Source organism: Phyllobates terribilis, unplaced genomic scaffold (genome assembly GCF_046119375.1).
Source record: "Phyllobates terribilis strain yellow unplaced genomic scaffold, ASM4611937v1 Scaffold_5__5_contigs__length_657084704, whole genome shotgun sequence".
NCBI lineage: Eukaryota > Metazoa > Chordata > Amphibia > Anura > Dendrobatidae > Phyllobates > Phyllobates terribilis.
Genome location: NW_027362765.1, coordinates 156,095,016 through 156,117,108, shown reverse-complemented (window position 1 = coordinate 156,117,108; position 22,093 = coordinate 156,095,016). Strand labels below are relative to the sequence as shown.

Below are 22,093 nucleotides of genomic sequence, written 5' to 3'. Positions count from 1 at the left end.
AACAGTGTGGGCAGATTCTGGGAAAGCAGAGACCTCCTGGACTACTGCTCACATCAGTGGTCACCCACCTTTCCCAGTAACAGATCAGAGACGATGGTCAGAACTGTCACATGCGCTCATGGGCTTTTAGTGATTGGGGATTTGTGGGGGGATTAGACATTTAAAGGGGCGATCATGAACACGCTGCTCTCACATGAGCCAACGCCGCACTGACTGTTACTGCCCAGTTCCCATGACAACAAGCGATCACCACGCCCCCTCTGCCTCCTACTGGCTGCCGTCTAACCAGCCCCGCCGTGTGATTGGTTGGCTCACGTTCTCCCTAGTGCTGCAGTTTCCTTCCGCAGTGGATGGATCGCCGAGCATGGATGTTGATGCTGCTGTTTACGGGCACGCCCAGAGGGGCGTGGCTTGTGGCTCGATCTTCTCAGCCGTTGATTGAGTCCGCCTGGCAAGGTAAAATGGCGGATGGTGCTATTCGATGCTGAGGAGACCGGAGAGAAGCGGCAGACGGGGGTAATGCGGGGTAAGAACAATGAAGCCTGTGCCGGCGGCGCGCCGTATACATGGCCATCAGCTGCTCGTGTGCGCATGTGCTCTGCAGCCTGCTGTGTGTGAGCAGTGAGTGCTGTGCTGCACAGCAGTGTGTATTGTGCAATGCCCTGCTGTGTAGCTGCTCTGCACACTGGCAGCACTGGGGCATGGTGGTCAGCGCAGCATGGCATCTAGCCAGCAGCCATAGTCCTGTGCCATTTACACAGGCAGCAGGAGAACTAAAATGCCCAGCATCCCATGGTAGATGCTTGCTGGGATCAGTAGTCCCCAGACAGGCAATTATTTGCTCCTGTTCTGTGATTGGTCGGTATCGCTGTGACACTACCGCCATCTGAGTCCCATGGTTTCCGGGTTTTTCCCCATAGAAGTCGATAGAGGTGATCTGACATTGGGCAAATGCAGCTTTTGGTAGATAAAGTTTTTATTCATAATGGCGCAACCTCTGCTGTGCCGGCCGCGCTGCCCCCTATGATGGTGTTTGACGCCACTCTATATTGGTGTGACCATGGCGAGTGGCTCAGCCGTACCTTTCCTATAGGACGCCCCTCTTGTGTCGTTATTCCGTCGACTTTTATACATTGTGTGGTTAATGTGTCTTCTCTGTATTACAGATCAGGGGCAGCGGCTGCCCGTCTTCTGCCCGGCCGGGCATCATCATCCCCCAAGTACTGGATGCAAATGAGCATGGAAGACATGTCTCTGTCTGGCTTGGATAACAGTAAACTGGAGGTGAGGAGGGGGCAGAGAGCGGGCGTCAGGCCTGGCTCAGATCAGGAGACACTTGGCAAGCTCTGGTGTTATTTATGCAAAAAACTTTCATGTCCTGTTTCATATTTGTGTTTTGGACTGACAAGGGGGTGTGGCTTAGATTAAAGGAGCGTAATTGTTTAACATGCAACACAATGCATCGGAATTGTAGCGCACATTGCAGGCACAAAGTAAGCCAACTAGTGTGTGGAGTAAACTTTGGGCAGACAGTCTTAAAGGGGTTTTCTGGTTTCATAAAAGTCCTGACCCCCTTAATGCAGTAAAAAAGACAAACAAATATGTGCTTTTCTCACCCTCCCCAGGTCTCCCGTGTCTGTTTTAGTCTGTAACGATGAAGGGAACTTGCATTACTGGCACCAGTCCTGCGCTGGAGTGGTGCTTTAATGTACTCCAGATTTGTCACATAGCATAAATCACTATGATAAGTCTGGTGCTTATTAACACTGTCTAAAGATCAGACTGCATTGGTAAACCTGCCCCGATGTGCCCCCTCTGTCTGGTGTATATATGTTACACACCCGTTTCCCTAGTGCGGGTGTAGTGTGCCCCTTTTGTCTCCATTGGGCTATTACTCATTATCATACCCTGTTATCTCCTCCATGGGAAGCCCAGCAGACTGCTCCTTCGTATATAGAGGGCTCCCACAAAAAAAAGTATACCGTACAGTATAGGACCCAATGGGTGACTTATGCTGCTATATGCCTATGTGGAGCCAGGCGTCTGATCCGGTCATAAGTCGTCAGGATATTCCTTGTACAGGAGCCTCCGTGGGTTGTCACGGCCGAGCAGCCACAAGTAATCTGCGGGCTAGGAAGCGACATGAAGCCATCTTATACATTATATACGCAGTGATGGAGAGCCGAGCGGTGATTGCCTTACAGGCCTCTCAGAAGGCAGTGTGACGCCTCCTGTGTTCACTGGTAAAGTGGCCATATTGGTTGTCACTCATCTTTCCTGGACACAATGAAGAAATGAATATCCTTTATAACAATGAGCGAGCACTTCGTTCCCATCACATGTACAGTCTCTTCTTTTTTGGGGTGTAAACATTATACAGATGCCTCGTACAGATGGGGTACAGTTGCATCCATCACTAATGTTTTACCAGATACCTTTTATAAAATATAGTCTCCTTTTAGCTGTATACTGACCAAGTGCCAACCCATGGAGGCGTTTAGCTTATCCATCGGTAGCTTTCTTAGTGTACATGCTAGGCCATACATGTCCAACTCTGACCCGCAGGGTGGTTTTATTTGGCCCGCAACACCAGAACCACCACACCTATGTGATGCCCATTATTCTGTATGGAGGACTGTGTGGGGGCCCATTACACTGTGTGGGGGCCCATTATTCTGTATGGAGGACTATGTGGGGCCCATTATTCTGTATGGAGGACTATGTGGGGCCCATTATTCTGTATACTGGTTGGCCCATGACTTTGTCCAAGTTTTTCATTTTGGCCCTCTGTGTGTTTCAGTTTGACATCCCTGAGCTAGGCATACAAAACATTTGTTATTTTCCTACCAGAAATGGCACCATTCTTATCAGTAGGCTGTATCTGGTATTGCAGCTTAGTCCCATTCCCTTTAATGAGGATGAGCTGCTATACTGGACACAGTCCATCAACAAGATTAGAAATGTTTCTGGAAGATCATCAGTCCAGACTTGAATCATGGCAGCGTGCCTTTAACCCCATAGTGACAATTGACGGCTATATCTATCATGATTGGGTGCTATTTCCCGCATTGTGACGGATATATCCTTCATGCTGATCTTGTAAGTACTGCCCACTGTACTCGCCAGATCACAGCAGAGGCCTGACTGATACATGGACCACTGCCGGAGCTATTGCTGATGCCCACAGTTTAACCCCTAAAAAGCCATGATGAATAGCAGCAAACTTATCTAGGCTTCATTCATACATCTGTGTTTAAACACATACATGAAAAAATGCTACCAATGTCATAAGTGTGTCCATTTTTACCATCAGTGTTTGGTCAGTGTGTCCGTTTTTACCGTCAGTGTTTTTCATGGATGGATAAATCAATAAATAAATGACAAAGCTTCTTGTATACATTTAAGTGTTAAATACGGACATCAGATAGATGCCATCCGTGTGCTGTACGTATTTTTCACGGACCCACAGACTTCTATTGGACTTCTCATTCATAATAATGGAGAAATATGTACATGTCTCCCTGAGTTTTTCACGGTTACACAGCCCATGAAAAACACAGACATGTGAATAGCACCGTAGAATATAATGGGTACATATTTTATCTGTGAAAACATGGATGCAACACTGACATCTGAATTCGGCCTCCAGCTGTATGACAGGGAGGACGCTCCCTCTGCCAGCCCAGCGGCCGTTCTGCGGTGACCACAAAGTGCTGGGTTACCCTGACAGCCAAGGGCCTAACAGCCCCCAGGCCTGCAGACTATAATGCCGTATATTCCAGAGCATTATACAAGCGCTTAAACAATCTCTGGTCCTTAAAAAATATGAGTAAAATAAAATGTCATAGTTTACTAAAAAATTCTAATTATTTTAAATGGCTTTTCATAAGATATATATAAATTTGGCACAACTCGGAGGTCTAAAATAAGTGATCACTTCTGGGCTAAAAAAAATTGTAGATTTGCCTTCACCCCCTCAAAAAAAAAAAAAAAAAAAAAGTAGTAAATTATATGCACTCTAAGGCCACGTTCACAATGTGGTCAGTATTTGATCAGTATTTATAAGCCAAAACCAGGAGTGGAGCAATCAGAGGAAAAGTATAATAGAAACACGTCACCACTTCTGTATTTATCACCCACTCCTGGTTTTGGCTTACAGATACTGATGTAAAATACTGACCAAATACTGAATGTGTGAAACTGGCCTAAAATGGCACCAAAAAATACTACAACTCCTTTTGTAAAATACCACCAGGTATTTTGCACCCCCGTTGATCCTAAGGGGAGCGTAGTTCGGCCATGCTCACCATACTGACACCCGTCTGCGCTCTCTCCTAGGCTCTTGCTCACGACATATACACAGATCTGGTGGAGGACGCGTGTCTGGGGCTGAGTTTTGAGGTCCACAGAGCTGTAAAGTGTGGATACTTCTTACTGGATGAGACGGACCCTGAAAGTATGAAGGATTTTGGTGAGTAGCCATAATTGTGTTTTATGTCTCGTGCGGCGCCACAAACAGGAAGAAGGATTGTCTTTAAAGGGAACCTGTTGGGTATTTTTAGATTTGGGTCCAGAACTGGAAAGTACAATTTTGTTTCCTGTGTGGTGGAAAGGTGCGCTGTCATCAGAGAAAATTTGGGGTATGCCATCACTAACGATCTGCCCCCCTTCTGTGAATAAAGGGGGCTCAGCACTGCAGCCCCTTCACCATTTATATCTCTGTAGACCTGCAGACACCCCATTTACCATGCAAACATGGGGACACTGAAGGGACTGCAGCACTGATTCATTACTCTTCTTTCTCGCCCAGAGGGTGAATCCCTACACTCATAAAGGGATGGTGTCTCCTAGCGATATGCCATCCCTTTAAGGGACATCTGTATAATGGGTTCCCCAATCTCCGTGGGAGTTTGGATGTAGATACAGTACATGCTATATAGGACGAATCAGGAGGTCCGCGTCCACTGATGTCTTTTAACCCCTTCAGGACCTTTTTTTACACTTTCTTTTTTTTTGATCTTTCCATCAGCATAGATGTATGAGGGCTTGGATATTAGTTTACACATAGTAAACAATAGCATAAAAAAAAATTCTGTTCCCGAGAGAGAGTATTTTTAATAACAAGTAAATTGCAAAGCTCTTATCTGTTTTAAAAAAGAATCCATGAAGTCTACATAACCCTATTAACCTGAAGATATAAGGCTAATCTGCGGGTTAATAGTGTTATGGAGGTTCCCGGCCACAGTACTGAAAGTGCGGCACCAGGGAGAAAATTTGCATTATTTCCCTTGGGAGCCGCCGGCTTTCAGTCGTGCAGACTTGCTTGGAGCAATTACCGTCACTGCTTACAGCACGGAGAGCGACAGCTGTAAGTATACCCCGACGCTGACTGACAGCAGGCTCTACAGTGCATAAGTGCAGAGCCAGCTTTCAGTCAGTGTCGGGGTGTGCTTGCAATCGCTGCTCTCCGTGCTATGAGCAGTGACTGATTGCTCCGAGCAAGTCTGCATGACTGAAAGCCGGCGGTTCCTTGGAGAAATAAAGTTAATTTTCTACAGGCTGCCGTACTTTCAGTATTCAGGCCAGGCACCTCCACAATGTTATTAACCTGCTGTTATCGGACCAGACAAGTTAAAGAACATGAGAATAGCCCTTTCGTAAACACCCTTGACGTTTCTTGAGCAACGTGGTTGGCTCCTGCATCCAATACACTGGCCTCTGCCTTCATTGCTGTTTTCAGCTGCTTTTTTTTCCCCCCCCCTCTATTCTTGCAGAAATCATAGACCAGCCAGGAGTGGACATCTTTGGCCAGGTGTATAATCAGTGGAAAAGCAAAGAGTGTGTGTGCCCCAACTGCAATCGCAGTATAGCAGCCTCCCGCTTCGCCCCCCACCTTGAGAAATGTTTAGGCATGGGCCGGAACAGCAGCCGCATTGCTAATCGAAGGTGGGTACAACTGGGGTCCTGTAATAATAATGTCTGCGCCTCTGTCCAAACATGAGAAGGAAAGCTGAATTTCAATCGGTCACAAACTCGTGTATACCCCTCACACCCTGTGCTAAAAGTAAGAGCAAAAAAAATGTTAATGTTGCACAGGTTGTCCAACGTTATAAAAACAAGGCTGCTTTCTTTCAGAAACAGCGCCACCCCTGGCTATGAGTTATGTCTGGTATTGCAGCTTGGCTCCATTCACTTCAATTGGTCTGGGTTGTAATACCAGACACAACCTATAGTCAGGAGGGGTGCTATTTCAAATAGAAAGCAACCTTTTTGTAGTCTGGGACAGCTCCCTTTTAAAGGAGTTGTCCACTACTCGAACAACCCCTTCTGAATTCCTATATTTGCCCCAAGTAAAATAATAACACTTATACTCACCTCCTGTCTCTGCGCTATTCCAGTGGTGTCTGCACTGGCACTCTGGGGCTCACATGACATTATGTCACGCAATCACTGCGGCCAATAATTGTCCATTCCACTTTCCCCGCCTTTGAACAAATCACATTAGTAGGAAGTGAGAACTGCATTATCTCCAGATGTATGTGATTCGTCCGAAGTCAGTGAAGCCAGCGCTGATTGACCGCAGGGATCATGTGAGCTAGCGATCCCCGGAAAAGCCAGTGCCGACACCAGAGGTGAGTATAGCTGTTGTTAATTTACAAGGGAGAAACATATGAACGATAATAGATTTTTCTAAAGGAGAAATAACGTGGCGCTATCTAAGCGTAGTAAGATTTGATCAATTAAAAGGGTGAGTATCTATAGAAAATTGCTCACCTGATGCGGTTGTGCAAGCAGAGGCTCCCGCTTGTAGTACAGATGAATTTGCAAAAGACTGCGGCCGACCTGGTGAGGTGGGATTGAATCCTGAGACAGGAGTATCCCACAACAAGGATGCCAAAAAGGAAGAACCAGGTAATGGCGCTGTCTTTGCCACTAAGTGAGATCAAGGTGCAGGGACTTCAGGTTGCTCATAAGTAAAAAAAAAAATAAATAAAAAAATTCACACTAATATAAAACCTATATACACAACGCGTTTCGGCTGTTTGCAGCCTTCTTCAGCTGTATGGAAAAAATGAATTTGACCCTTCTTTTATAGCCCTTTGCCAGAGTGAGAGAGGGAGCGGTATAATTACATATATACACTGTGTTCCAAATTATTATGCAAATAATATTCTCAGATTTTCCCAAATTACCTATATGAATTGCAGTCATTGTAATTTTCCAGTCAAATAACTATTAGAGTACAATTGAAAGGTTTTTGGACAAACTGCCTATGATAACAGTATATTTTTAAAAAAATAAAAAACTCAAACTGCACTCAAAATGCATGTTCCAAATTATTATGCACAGCAGAGTTTTCAACCTTTTCATTTTAATAAAGAACAAAAAAATGATCATTTTTGAAATTATAAGCATTAGCAGGTTATTACAAACTGAAATCAAACAGTTTTCAACTCAAAACTTTATTCTAGGTGATGTTACATTTGCACATAGGACCGCTTGTTGGAAAGGAGCTTCTGAACTCTCTCGTCCATTGAATTTGTCAGGTTTTGGATGGTTTCTGCTTTAATTGTTTTGCATGAGGACAGAATACCCTCCCAGAGCTGTTGCTTAGATGTGAACTGCCTCCCGCCATCATAGACACTCCTTTTGATGATGCTCCAGAGGTTCTCAATGGGGTTGAGGTCAGGGGAGCATGGGTGCCACACCATAAGTTTGTCCCCTTTTATGCCCATAGCAGCCAGTGATGCAGATGTGTTATGTGCAGCATGAGACGGGGCATTATCATGCATGAAAATGATCTTGCTGCGGAATGCACGGTTCTTCTTCTTGAACCATGGCAGGAAGTGCTGTTTGAGAAACTCAACATACATTATGGAGTTCATCTTTACCCCTTCAGGGATCCTAAAAGGGCCGACAATCTCTCTCCCCATGATTCCAGCCCAAAACATTACTCCACCTCCTCCTTGTTAGCGCCGTAGCCGTGTTTGCATGGGGTGTCCATCAACCAGCCATCCTCCACTCCATCCATCTGGACCATCGAGATCATTTCATGCATGATAATGCCCCGTCTCATGCTGCACATAACACATCTGCATCTCTGGCTGCTATGGGCATAAAAGGGGACAAACTTATGGTGTGACCCCCATGCTCCCCTGACCTCAACCCCATTGAGAACCTCTGGAGCATCATCAAAAGGAGTGTCTATGATGGCGGGAGGCAGTTCACATCTAAGCAACAGCTCTGGGAGGGTATTCTGTCCTCATGCAAAACAACTGAAGCAGAAACCATCCAAAACCTGACAAATTCAATGGACAAGAGAGTTCAGAAGCTCCTTTCGAACAAGCGGTCCTATGTGCAAATGTAACATCACCTAGAATAAAGTTTTGAGTTGAGAACTGTTTGATTTCAGTTTGTAATAACCTGCTAATGCTTATAATTTCAAAAATGACAATTTTTTTTGTTCTTTATTAAAATGAAAAGGTTGAAAACTCTGCTGTGCATAATAATTTGGAACATGCATTTTGAGTGCAGTTTGAGTTTTTTATTTTTTACAAAATATACTGTTATCATAGGCAGTTTGTCCAAAAACCTTTCAATTGTACTCTAATAGTTATTTGACTGGAAAATTACAATGACTGCAATTCATATAGGTAATTTGGGAAAATCTGAGAATATTATTTGCATAATAATTTGGAACACAGTGTATATGTAATTATATATAATTACATATACCTACAGTGATCTAAGGGGGAGCTGTCATGACATATATATATATATATATATATATATATATATATATATATATATATATATATATATATATATATATATATATATATATATATATATATATATATATATATATATATATATTTTTGGTCTGGATTTCCAGGATTGCAAGCAGCAACAATATGAATAAATCTGAGAGTGACCAGGAAGACAACGACGATGTCAATGATAATGACTGGTCATACGGAGCAGAGAAGAAAGGTGCGTTTAGTCAGTCTGGAGGTAACTAGCCGCTGTGTTTTCTTACTATACTGCATTTCTAGATCCCGTTCATTGGCCTAAACTAAACATTTTTTCCCTTTTTTTCCCCCCCTTTGTGCCCCCTCCCAAACACTTTGTTCTCTACATGTCTATCATACTTTTCCTGGCTTTGTCCTGCCTGATAAACCGATACACATGGCGATTCCCCCATTCTCTGTCATGTCCTTCTCTCCCGCTATATGCCGGATCCCGACTGTCTTCTTTTATATCCGTGCCCATCTGTATTTGTGTAGCTAAAAAGAGAAAATCAGAAAAGGTAAGATCCCATCCTCCTCTATGTAATCTAAGAAAAATGTAAGGCAAAGTCACCTTGTGTGGAAGGAAAGCCACATTTACAGTAACGCTGCAGAGAAAATGGGTCCTGTGTACGATCTAGGACAAGCCCTAGGGACGGAGCGTGACACAGGATTCAGAGATCGCCAGTCCTCATCCCTGAGTCATGCCCCGCCACCTTGGCCCCGTACCAGATGTTCCAGAGCCAAACAAAAATATTTAGGTGGGATTACTTACAGGGGTGTCTACATTCAGACTAAATTGGGGGACTGGCACTGTCCGATAATACTGTAGAATCACAACCTAAGCAATACTTACCTATTGTGGCCCCTCTGGTCTCTGCTCACAAGGCTGCAGTACTAATGTCCGATCTATAACACATAACCGCTGCAGCCAATCACTCATCAGTAATGCCTAACGATCCAGATTTTTTTTTGTGCATTTGTTTTTTCCTCCCGTTCTTCCAAGAGCCACAACCTTTAATTTTTTTTCTTATTCTTCCACCGATATGTGAGGCTTGTTTTTTGCAAGACAAGCTAAGTTGTAGTGTTGGATGACCCCATGCATATTACAATTCAATATAGTGGAAAATGGGAGAACAAATTCCAAATGTGATGAAATTGCAAAAAAAAAAAAAAAACCATGCAATGCTGCAATTCTTTTATTTTTTTTTGGGGGGGAGGGGGGCTGGTTACGCCAACATTGTGCAGAAACGGAAAAAAAAAATTCTTCAGGTCAGTCCGATTTTGTTGGTACCAAACTTGTCTAATTTTTTTTTTTGTTTTTTTTAACTGTTTAACCGCAATAATTTTTGCTTACAATTTCATTAATTTATTTTTTGATTGCATTTTTTGGGATATTATACAAATGAGGGAGGGGGGAGTTAATTCATATTTTTATATATAATTTTTTTTAAGCAGAATTTTTTTTTTTAGTCCCCATAGGGGATTTCAGCCTGTGATCATTCCGTACCACAGTTCGCAGTATATAGAGAATTTGTGGTTCTCCTATGAAGCTAAGCTTGTGGCTGAGCTTCATAGGAGAACTAACATGGCAGTTGAAGGCCCTCAGCTACCCTGGTAACCCATCAGTTCCCCACTCACTTTACGTTCTATGCTGCTGTCAGGAGTTTGACAGCGGTATTTAAGTGATTAAGCTACAGTGATCTGACCGCGCTCCGTCCCGCTGCAGATACCGACTGGAGCAAAGCCAGTATCTGCCTGGTATGGTGCAGGATGAGCTCCTGAAACTGCTAAATAAACCCCTTATTGACTTATGACAAAAATGGAGGTAATTAAAGAAGTTGTCCACTACTTTATAATATCCCCCCCCCCCCCAACGTATCCCCCGGCGCCCCTACGACTTTTTGTAAATACATTATGTTGCAGATAATGCCTGTGAGTGGCGCTATCCTTGGCCGCTCACAGGCATCACGTGACCCCCGCGCTGACGACACGACAAGTGAGGCTTGACTCAGCGCTGGGGTCTCCGCGGTGGCTGCTGGGTTGTGGTCGGGGTTACCCCCACCGCATCACATCCGGCATCCACCGCGCGCTTTCCCAATGAATGGGGAGAGGCAGAGCGCGCGGTGGATGCCGGGTGTGACGCAGTGGGGGTAACCCCTGCTCACAACCCAGCAGCCACCGGTGGAACGCGGAAAACAGACGCCCGGCTGCTGCCAGCATTTGTCGTGACGTCAGCGGATGTGAGAGCCGGCTGCAGCCGGGGGTCACGTGATGCCTGTGAGCTGCCAGTGATAGCGCCGCTCAAAGGCAGTATCTGCAACGTAAGCTAATTACAAAAATCCTTAGGTGCCCCGGGGGGATACATTGGGGGGGGGGGTGGTAATATAAAGTAGTGGACAACTCCCTTTAAGAAGTTAATCCGTAATAGGTAAGTGATTGGTTGACGTGGTCATCTGTTGTAGATTAAATAACACTGCAGCAGCTTGTCAATAGGAGGCGACTCTAGATGGAGTTCAACAGGTAAAAAATGCCTTTTGTCTAGTTTGCCAAAGAGTTAGGAGTGCGCTGTAGAGCCCTACATTCTGCAACTAGTGGTCAAAAACAAGACTTCACCAGTGCTAAGATCATTTTTGAGCAGATTTTTCTTGTATGGAACATTCTATTAGAAATAATGATGGAAAACTGGGTTAAAAAGAAATCCTCCCCTTCCCCCGTGAAACAGCGCCCTTCTTGTTCACGGGCTGGTATCTCAGCTCGACTTCATTCAATTGAAGACATAGGTCATCAGTTCCTGGACAAGCTGGATAACGGGAGATGTGGCCACCAGTATGGGACTATTAGCCAGTTAGAGTCCTGAATGACAAAGCTGTAAAATTATGCCGCCCTCCTACTACCCATTTAGTAACGTCTGCCTCCGCCATTAAATATTTCGCTATTGATAATACTTGCTGCTGTTGATTTACTCACACGCTATTAATAAGGTCACGATGTCATTAATCTTCCAGAATCCAAACTCTCCGCGGAGATCGAAATCTATAAAACACAAAAACGGTAAGTTGTACATATGGAGCAAGCAACAACCTTTCTCCTGCCCCCATTAGAACTCTACTTAATGGGGAAGGGGATCTCTGTGGCAGCACTAAGGGTTTGTGTCATAAAAGCTATTTTCCAATCTGTTCTTGTCTCTTTCGATTCCTATAGGAGACCTCTCCGTAAGCACAGACCCTTTTAAGGTACATTTATAGCTTTCCTTAATGTTCTAGGCTGCTTTCACGTAGCTTCATCAGTGTCCATTTACCATATGTGATTGGATACATGAAGCCCTGCTCTCTGGGCATTTAACAATTTGGCCTCTGGTGCTATACAGTGCCTTGAAAAAGTATTCATACCCTGTGAACTTTTCCACATTTTTTCACTTTACACCCACAAACTTTAGGCTATGTGCCCACGATGCAGAAATACTCCGGATTTTTTCCTGAGCGTTTCTGCATCTCCCTGGCAGAAAAAACGCATGTGGATTGTACATGCGGATTGTACATGCGTTTTTCCTGCCAGGGACATGTGGATGTGAAGCGTTCTTCACTTGCATTTCCGCATGCGGGTTGACAAGCTATTTTAGCATCACTTGGAAAGTGCTTGTCAACTTGGTCACACTATATAAATCCATGCAAACGGCATGGATTTATATACTGTGACCGAAAGAATGGTAAAAAAATAAATGTATACTTAACCTCTGATGGTCCCCGCAGTCGTGCTTCCCTCCGTCCTGGCTGCCGGCAGCGGTACACTGAAGCACCTGCCGACGTCAGCATCGCGTGACCCGTCACATGACTATGACGTCAGTGCAGGTCCTTCAGTCCATCGCGATCTGCCGGCATGAAAGGAAGAGTGCAGCGGGGGCCGTCAGAAGGTAAGTATAACATTTATTTTTTATTTTATTCTTTTTTCACAGTTTCTATGGTACCTGGGTCCGGAGGAGAGTCTCCTCTCCTCTAGACCCGGGTACCATCCACACATTGAACGCTTGGATTCCGCATGTGCTTATCTAGTGAAGCGGAATACATGCGGTCTAATGCAAGTCAATAGCGGCGAAAACGCAGCACTTCCGCAAAATAATTGGTAGTGCTGGGTTTTTTTCCGCAATGATAATCCGCAGCGGAAATTTCCGCAGCATGTGCACAACACATGCGGATTATCATTGGGGGACATGGCAGGCCTTCTACCAAGCGTTTTTTAAGCGTTTCTGCAGCGTTTTTAACACTGCGGAAGCGCTTAAACGCATCGTGGGCACACAGCCTAAAAAATTTTTTTAATGTGATATACCAACACAAAGTATCAAGTATTTGTGAAGTGTAAATACTTTTATGGCCAAAAATGACAAAAGTATTCTCTGAGTGATACCTTTATTGGCTAACCAGAAAAAATATATATTTTTGCAAGCTTTCAGAGTACAGAGGATCCTTTTTCAGGCAGAATTACAAATGAATTGATAAGATTAAAGCGCATCATTTAAGAGATACTACAGCAGGACATTTCTTCATGAGTTTGAGGGGGTGATGCCTCCTAATGATAAGCCAAGGAAATCAAATTAGGATTGTTACAAATGGAGAAATTGAGAGGCGTTGGGAATGTTCCCTTAGCTATCTGGAGTCCGTCTGGTGGAGGTGGGAATTGTATCCATGTAGTGGGTCATAAATCCAGGTAATAAAGGGAGTCCTGTTGTCAAAGAATTGAACATCCTTATCAGTTTGAATTCCCAAATTCGTCTGTCTCTGTCTTAATACTAAAAGGTAATTTTATGGACGACAGAGAGAAGAATTTGGGAATTCAAACTGTTATTCATCCAATCTCACTGAGCTGGAGCTAGTTTGCAAAAGAAAAGTGAGAATAAATTTCACCCTCTATGTGCAAAGCTTGTAGAGACATACCTCAAAAGATTCGCAGCCCAAAGTGGTCCTACAAAGTTTTGACTCGGGGGCTGAATACAAACGCACATCACAATTTTCAGATGCTACCTTTTGTTGATATATCACATAAAATACATTTAAGATTACGGGTGTAACATGAAAAAAATGTGGAAAAGTTCACAGGGTATGAGTACCCTCAAGGGTGGGCAACAGGCAGAATAATGTGTTTTTGGTCTTGATCGTACCTTCTGTTCTCCACAGCAGTACAGTAGCAGTTCAGGGATTAGCTACGAAAATCTGGGTCCAGAAGAATTACATACACTTTTAACTACGGTAAGTGTATATCACGACCTTGCTACCCCTCCTTCCCATCCTGTCTCTTCCCCAGTGTTCACCAGGCACAGCTCTAGGCTCCTGTCATTTGTTACATGGTTCCCCTGTATCTCTGCTCACTGTGCAGCTGGGTGGATGATACCACTACCTACCTCGCTTGTGCTTTGCACTTGCTTAGACTCATAGAATGTTAGGGAGTTGGAGGGGACCTCCAGGGTCATCGTGTCCAACCCCCTGCTCAATGCAGGATTCACTAAATCATCTCCGACAGATGTCTGTCCAGCCTCTGAAGACTTCCATTGAAGGAGAACTCACCACCTCTAGTGGCAGCCAGCTCCACTCATTGATCACCCTCACTGTCAAAAAGTTTTTTTCTAATATCTAATCTGTATCTTCTCCCATTCAGTTTCATTCCCTTGTTTCTCGTGTTTCTATGTTTCAAATGAGAATAAGGATGATCCCTCTACAGTGTGACAGCCCTTGAGATATTTGTAGACAGCTATTAAGTCTCCTCTTAGCCTTATTTTTTGCGAGCTAAACATTTCCAGATCCTTTAACCGTTCCTCGTAGGACATACTTTGCAGTTCGCTCACCATTCTGGTAGCTCTTCTCTGAACTTGCTCTAGTTTTTTTATGTCTTTTTTAAAATGTGGTGCCCAGGATTGGGCACAGTATTCCACATGAGGTCTGACCAAGGAGGAGTAGAGGGGGATAATTACTTCACGTGATCTAGACTCTATGATTTTCTTTATACATCCCAGAATTGTATTTGCCTTTTTTGCTGCTGCATCACACTGTTGACTCATGTTCAGTCTATGATCTATTAGTATACCTAAGTCTTTTTCACATCCGCTGTTGTTTAGTTCTATTCCTCCCATTCTGTAGATGTAATTTTCATTTTTCTTGCCCAGATGTAGAATCTTGCATTTCTCCCTGTTTAATACCATTCTATTAGTCGCTGCCCATTGTTCAAGCTTCTCTAGATCCTTCTGAATCCTTTCTCTGTCTTTAGTGTTAGCTAACCCTCCTAGCTTTGCATCGTCTGCACATTTGATTAATTTACCTTCAGTTCCCTTATCTAGATCATTTATGAAAATGTTGAACACTGGGGCCAGGACAAAGCCTTGTGGTACTTCTTGAAAGGGTCTTCCCACCTAAGGCATTTATTTAATATATTCCATAAATGGCTGATAAATATAGAACATACACAGAAGTCCCCCAAGGTAAAGGAGGTGGGTGACTGCTGGTCTGTTTCTAGAACTCCCATGGAAGTGAATGGAGGGTGCCAAATCACCAGGTGGATGAGCCCCACACCTATCACATATAACAGCACGGTGGCTCAGTGGTTAACACTGCAGCCTTGCAGCGCTGGGTCCTGGGTTCAAATTCCACCAAGGACAACATCTGCAAGGAGTTTGTATGTTCTCCCTGTGTTTGCGTGGGTTTCCTCCCAGTCCTCCGGTTTCCTCCCACACACCAAAGACATACTGATAGGGAATCTAGATTGTGAGCCCCAATGGGGACAGTGCTGATGATGTTTGTAAAGCGCTGTGAAAGTAATGGCACTATATGTGAGTAAAATAAATATACCACATTGTGCACTGAGAAGATGCATCTGATGTGACTATTTAAAGTGGGTTTCTGGTGGTGTGTTTATTGTGTTGTGTAAAGGGCCTTTGCTCTAGAGGACAGTTTTCCTCTCATCTGCTCTCCAACTTCCCGAAGGGGTTGTGACTTTTAGGGTAGATTCACAGGAGCTTATCTTCTGTCCAAGTGCTGTCTGTGAAATTAAAAAAAGTGGACAGCACTAGGACAAATGCTCTTTAATAGAACTGTGCAGATAAGTTTTGTGTTTTTTTACTGACCGAGTCTGCAAGTGAAAAAAAAATACATACAGTACAGACCAAAAGTTTGGACACACCTTCTCTTTTAAAGATTTTTCTGTATTTTCATGACTATGAAAATTGTACATTCACACTGAAGGCATCAAAACTATGAATTAACACATGTGGAATTATATACTTAACAAAAAAGTGTGAAACAACTGAAAATATGTCTTATATTCTAGGTTCTTCAAAGTAGCCACCTTTTGCTTTGATGACTGCTTTGCACACTCTTGGCATTCTCTTGATGAGCTTCAAGAGGTAGTCACCGGAAATGGTTTTCACTTCGCAGGTGTGCCTGTCAGGTTTAATAAGTGGGATTTCTTGCCTTATAAATGGGGTTGGGACCATCAGTTGTGTTGTGTAGAAGTCAGGTGGATACACAGCTGATAGTCCTACTGAATAGACTGTTAGAATTTGTATTATGGCAAGAAAAAAGCAGCTAAGTAAAGAAAAACGAGTGGCCATCATTACTTTAAGAAATGAAGGTCAGTCAGTGCGAAAAATTGGGAAAACTTTGAAAGTGTCCACAAGTGCAGTTGCAAAAACCATCAAGCGCTACAATGAAATTGGCTCACATGAGGATCGCCCCAGGAAAGGAAGACCAAGAGTCACCTCTGCTTCTGAGGATAAGTTTATCCGAGTCACCAGCCTCAGAAATCGCAGGTTAACAGCAGCTCAGATTAGAGACCAGGTCAATGCCACACAGAGTTCTAGCAGCAGACACATCTCTTCAACAACTGTTAAGAGGAGACTTTGTGCAGCAGGCCTTCATGGTAAAATAGCTGCTAGGAAACCGCTGCTAAGGACAGGCAACAAGCAGAAGAGACTTGTTTGGGCTAAAGAACACAAGAAATGGACATTAGACCAGTGGAAATCTGTGCTTTGGTCTGATGAGTCCAAATTTGAGATCTTTGGTTCCAACCACCGTGTCTGTGTGGCGCAGAAAAGGTGAACGGATGGACTCTATATGCCTGGTTCCAACTGTGAAGCATGGAGGGGGAGGTGTGATGGTGTGGGGGTGCTTTGCTGGTGACACTGTTGGGGATTTATTCAAAATTGAAGGCATACTGAACCAGCATGGCTACCACAGCATCTTGCAGCAGTATGCTATTCCATCCGGTTTGCGTTTAGTTGGACCATAATTTATTTTTCAACAGGACAATGACCCCAAACACACCTCCAGGCTGTGTAAGGGCTATTTGACCAAGATGGAGAGTGATGGGGTGCTACACCAGATGATCTGACCTCCACAGTCACCAGACCTGAACCCAATCGAGTGAAGGCAAAAGGGCCAACAAGTGCTAAGCATCTCTGGGAACTCCTTCAAGATTGTTGGAAGACCATTTCCGGTGACTACCTCTTGAAGCTCATCAAGAGAATGCCAAGAGTGTGCAAAGCAGTCATCAAAGCAAAAGGTGGCTACTTTGAAGAACCTAGAATATAAGACATATTTTCAGTTGTTTCACACTTTTTTGTTAAGTATATAATTCCACATGTGTTAATTCATAGTTTTGATGCCTTCAATGTGAATGTACAATTTTCATAGTCATGAAAATACAGAAAAATCTTTAAATAGAAGGTGTGTCCAAACTTTTGGTCTGTACTGTGTATATGTGTATATATATATATATATATATATATATATATATATATATATATATATATATATATATATATATATATATATATATATATATATATATATATACATACATACATATATATATATATATATATATATATATATATATATATATATATATATATATATATATATATATATATATATATATATATATATATATATATATATATTTGCAGCGTTCACTAGTTTCTCCTTTATGTCGGGTCAGACTCTCCCATTCAAGTCTAGGGGTGCGCAGAAAAACGGGTCCCATATGGAACATTTGTATTGCATCTGTGTTTTGTTGTTTTTTTAACAAATACATTGCAGTTCTGTAACAAACTGTAAATGGTCTTGTAAATTATTAGTAGATGTTTCCAAAACAGGAAGACTTTCTTCTCGGTCACCCTGCGGCTGAATAGTGCCGACAGTAAATCCCCCTCAGACGTCTTGTTACTGCTGGTTGTAGCAGAAGCTTTGTAAACTCTTGGATGGCAAACCTGATGCCACCTTTTACAGCTTGGGGTGTGGCACTGCATGCACCATCATGCCCAGTTCTTGTGGTTTTTATATTCTTGAAGAACTAGTATTTGGTCACAAGTGCCGCACATTTGTGGTTATATAATGTATATTATATGATGTGTCCTCCTCATTTCCAGCAATGTGGTGTAATATCCGAGCATACCAAGAAGATGTGCACCAGGTCTCTACGCTGCCCCCAACACACTGACGACCAGCGGAGGTCAGTCAGGGTTTACCTCCTTGGATCCTCAGCGTAAGTGATTTCTGTGTAATTTACTGCTCAAAATTGGTACATTATACAAGGTTTACTATTAAAAAGATATTTTCGTTCAGATCCCAGAACCTGGATTGCCCTGGGCCTCTCACCGATCGAAGATTTTCTTATCACACTTGATGTTTATAGGGGGTTTCTGTAATGTAACATTGATGGCCTATCTTTTGGAAACTGTGTTGAGTCCACTCCTCCATGGCAGCTGGTCTGTACCCGACACCCTGGGCTTCTGTGCCTGCTTAGTAGGTCCATGTTGTACATCATGACATGGTGTGAGGCCTAGTGACCCGCCTGTAGATGACATCATGGGGCGTAGTGAGCACCAGAGGTGCCCATTATGCCAGGCACAGAAGTGAAGGCTGAACGAGGGCAGGGTGAATGGAACTTCTCATCTCGAATACCCATGTATGAGCAGTAAGGTGGGATTAACGTATGGGGTGATCAGTAACACCTGCTGGAGCCCCACAGCCCCGGTACTGCAGTAACTGGCACTGCAATATCCATACTGACGTGACTGACGCCATGCTCCCATAGGATTAGCTGCAGTATCAGGCGCAGGCACTAATGGTGAGGGGTTTGCAGTCCACAGGCCAGTGCTGTTGATCGTGGGGCCTTCACTGATTTATACATAATGACTTGTCTTTTGATTCTTGGGAAAATTGTAATAATTTTTTTTCATAAATATATAGGTTCAGCATAGTTCTTTTCATATATCCAAACATGTCATACATATAACCTAACCGTTCTATAAAGATACTTTGACAATCATTCACTCGAATCCCTCTCCCTTCTATTACAGCTCTCTCCCGGAGCCTGACGGCAGTACAGATAACGACAGCTTTGACATTGTGGAAGGACCGGCGTTGATGAGTCGATTGCCGTGGGATGGATCATCTGATATCTCTCCATCTGATTCTGCCTCCTCCAAAGCCAGTAAGATGTTTTATCCAATGGCTACGTGACATGCGTTAGCAGATATGAGCTCGAAGGGAATCCTATTCAAAAATTGCTATTTACCTGTAGATATAGCGTTAATTTGCAGGTAAATGGCGTTAAAATGCTGCCTGGCTGCATTACTGAAATCATGCCTACCGGGAAGAAATAAAGGTGTGCAGGGAGCGTTTACAGCTTGGTATACTGTGAGCGGCGCAGGTAATCACTCCCAGACTTTCTGATAACCTGCGATGTAGCATAGAGATAATAGTGCAAATTCTGACTTTATACAGGAAGAGCACTTGAACTCTAGCGCCACCTATTGGATTTAGCAATCCTAAAAGTCAATATCGACCCTTCAACGAGCCTTCAAAGCAGGACCCTTCAAAGCAGGAGATCTAATTAGGCTTGTTAAAGGGTTGATATTGATATTGTTACGTCCAATAGGTGGGCGCTAGAGTTCAAGAGATATTCATCTCTAGAGAAGGCTATTTGCATATTTAAATTCCCAGAAGAGAATTGTATGGCCTGTAAGTCTTCCTATACTGGCTTGGCACTCCCCACTAGAATAAACTTTCACCCTTAGACCTCCAGTCAGTGGCCCTGAAACACATGTCTGCAAATGAAGTTTCTGGTTTGGCTTCTTACCCCAAGTCATATGGCAAGGCTTGTTGAAGGGTCGATATTGACTTTTACTATTGCTACATCCAATAGGTAGCGATAAAGTTCAATTCCTCTTCCTCTCTGAAGAGGCTACTTGTATATTTAAATTTATGGCGACATATTGCATGGCCTATAAGTCTCCTTATGCTGGCTTCGCATTCTTTGAAAGGCGAAGCGCTTCCCCTTAGAACCGAGATAAAAGTGGAGATAGACTAGAAATGACTCAATGTATGTATCTATATGATAAATGTAAAAGTAATGTTAGAAACTGGAGTTTGTTAAAACATGACAAGATTTTAGATACAGAATATGAATGTCATGTGTGATCTATAAGCAAAATTTGGGAAGATGTGTCAGACTTGGTATAAAGAAAAAGTGGAGCTATTGCTCTTTGAAACCGATCTGATTCCATCTATTTTGGGTGTGTTTTTTGTTGAAATGCATGCATTTTTGGCTGCCAATAATTTTTGAAATTGGGATTTGTTAAAAATGTTTCAACTATTTGTCATCTATGGCCTGCATGCATTCCCATACATCACCAGCTGCTCAGGCCTGTTCAGTAGGAATTCCATCAGACGAGGTCTCTGGCTGCTCGGTCTGTAGCCCCACTCTGTTTCCTATAAATCCCAACCAATATCTTTACAATCAAAAAGAATAAATGTAAGTCAAAAATGATATTTGCTCTACTGAGCATTCAGGAAAGTAGGATGGTGAATCATCGTAAAGTCTAAGTTTCACACAAATGGGATTGAGCAGCCTGCAATGTTTTAGAATAAATGCAGGCTACAGAAAACAAAAAGTAAACTATTTGTCATAAATCATTATTTTGTAAGTACAATTTTTGTTTTTTGTCCATAAATGCATATCGCAGCAAAAAAAAAAATGCCCAAAATATATGGATAACCTGTTTTTGGCACCAGTTCTGTCTAATATCATGGCATTGACAACCCAAAATAATTAGCGTCTCTTGCTGTGCATGAGGGGTTTTTTTGTTTTTTTTTCTTCCTCATTTTGCATCTCAGCCGAATTCATGTGAGAGGAGCGAAGTTGTAATACTAGGCACAGCCTTTGGATAAATGTGATGCAAAGATAGCAGCCATGTTTTTTTTTCATATTATGAACGAGCGTCTTTTTTTTCTTCTTCTTCTTCTGTTTTTGTTTCTGTTTCTTTTTCTGTTTCTGTACAGGATTAGAAAAAACATGGCTGATTTCTTCCAGAAACGATACCACATTGCAACTAAGGTCCGTTTTAATCTGTGGGGCTGGTGTGTAATACCACACATGACCTGTGCACAGTGGAGGTGCTGTTTCTTTGGAAGAAAGCAGCCGTAGCTTTGTATTATGATATGGAGAGATATCGATCGGCAGATTCTGACTTGTCCTTGTTATCTGACACTTAGGTACGAATAACTCCGATACGCGGAAACCCAAGAAGAAAAAGCCAAGCCACATCAACATGAGTAGTGGAGGCAGCAAGAAGAAGAAACCCAAAGCCCCCGCACCACTAACGCCGGGAATGTACAGTGAACTCAACTGAGCGCATGAGACATAGTGGTGTGATGGATCCAATGGCTGTACGCCTGTCTACACGGGCTGTTACCTCTGCCTGCTTTAGCCCTTTGGCTGCAAATGGTTAATACCAGGCTCATGCCTCCCCCTTTCCCCCCCGTGATTAACCCTCTACTGTGAAAAATACAAAACATGTCCTATGTCAAAGGAAATGGCGTCTGCGTGCTGCCACGTTCTGTATGCTGCATCCATCTGTGCTGCCTGGCTGCCGGTGATGTCACGTGTGGTCCTCACAACTGTATCGGGAGGAGTTTGTGGGGGGAGGGGACCTCAAAACCAATATGAGGCTTAAAAATGGAGTCCAAAACTGAGACTAAAATTTGATCTAGCGACGGAGTGTTAGACCCCTGCTGCTGATTTGAATGGAGACCTGGGGTCTTTCCGTGGATAACTGGACTTTACGTAACACAACGGGACTCCAGCTCGCCCGTGCTAAAACTCCCATCTCTGGAACTTTCTGGAATGTGAGGCCGTAAACTTGAAGATTTTCAGGAAAAAAAAAAAAGAGAAAACCACATGTGACCTCATCACTTCTGAGACATTGAAGTGCTTTAGGTGTTTGGGTGTGGGCCCCAACGTGACCCCAAGGGGCA

At 43.3% G+C, this 22,093-nt stretch overlaps 1 protein-coding gene across 4 annotated transcripts; it reads left to right on the top strand.

Annotated features, from left to right (window-relative positions):
* The first annotated feature begins 327 nt into the window (after positions 1-327).
* On the top strand, positions 328-22,012 carry ATXN7L3 (ataxin 7 like 3). Of its 4 annotated transcripts, none has more exons than XM_073683271.1 (12): positions 328-526; positions 1,167-1,284; positions 4,339-4,471; positions 5,775-5,946; positions 8,897-9,015; positions 9,288-9,310; positions 11,798-11,843; positions 11,994-12,025; positions 13,964-14,032; positions 18,202-18,317; positions 19,135-19,268; positions 21,332-22,012. In XM_073683271.1, exons 2-12 carry the CDS (start codon positions 1,228-1,230, stop codon positions 21,466-21,468), a joined length of 1,038 nt encoding a protein of 345 aa, XP_073539372.1. In that variant the 5' UTR covers positions 328-526; positions 1,167-1,227; the 3' UTR covers positions 21,469-22,012. The 4 variants fall into 4 exon arrangements, with proteins under 4 accessions (XP_073539372.1, XP_073539374.1, XP_073539373.1 ...); XM_073683273.1 differs by having other exon boundaries at positions 329-526; positions 8,897-8,994; XM_073683272.1 differs by having other exon boundaries at positions 329-526; positions 8,897-8,994; positions 13,961-14,032.
* Positions 22,013-22,093: the final 81 nt, after the last annotated feature.

What these genes read in the sequence shown, in the direction of transcription:
- ATXN7L3 (XM_073683270.1), top strand. Translation starts at nt 1,228, where the DNA reads ATGCAAATGAGCATGGAAGACATGTCTCTGTCTGGCTTGGATAACAGT. An exon ending in TGGATAACAGTAAACTGGAG is followed by an intron (nt 1,285 to 4,338) that starts GTGAGGAGGGGG and finishes GCTCTCTCCTAG; the next exon opens with GCTCTTGCTCACGACATATA. An exon ending in TACCTCCTTGGATCCTCAGC is followed by an intron (nt 18,318 to 19,134) that starts GTAAGTGATTTC and finishes CTTCTATTACAG; the next exon opens with CTCTCTCCCGGAGCCTGACG.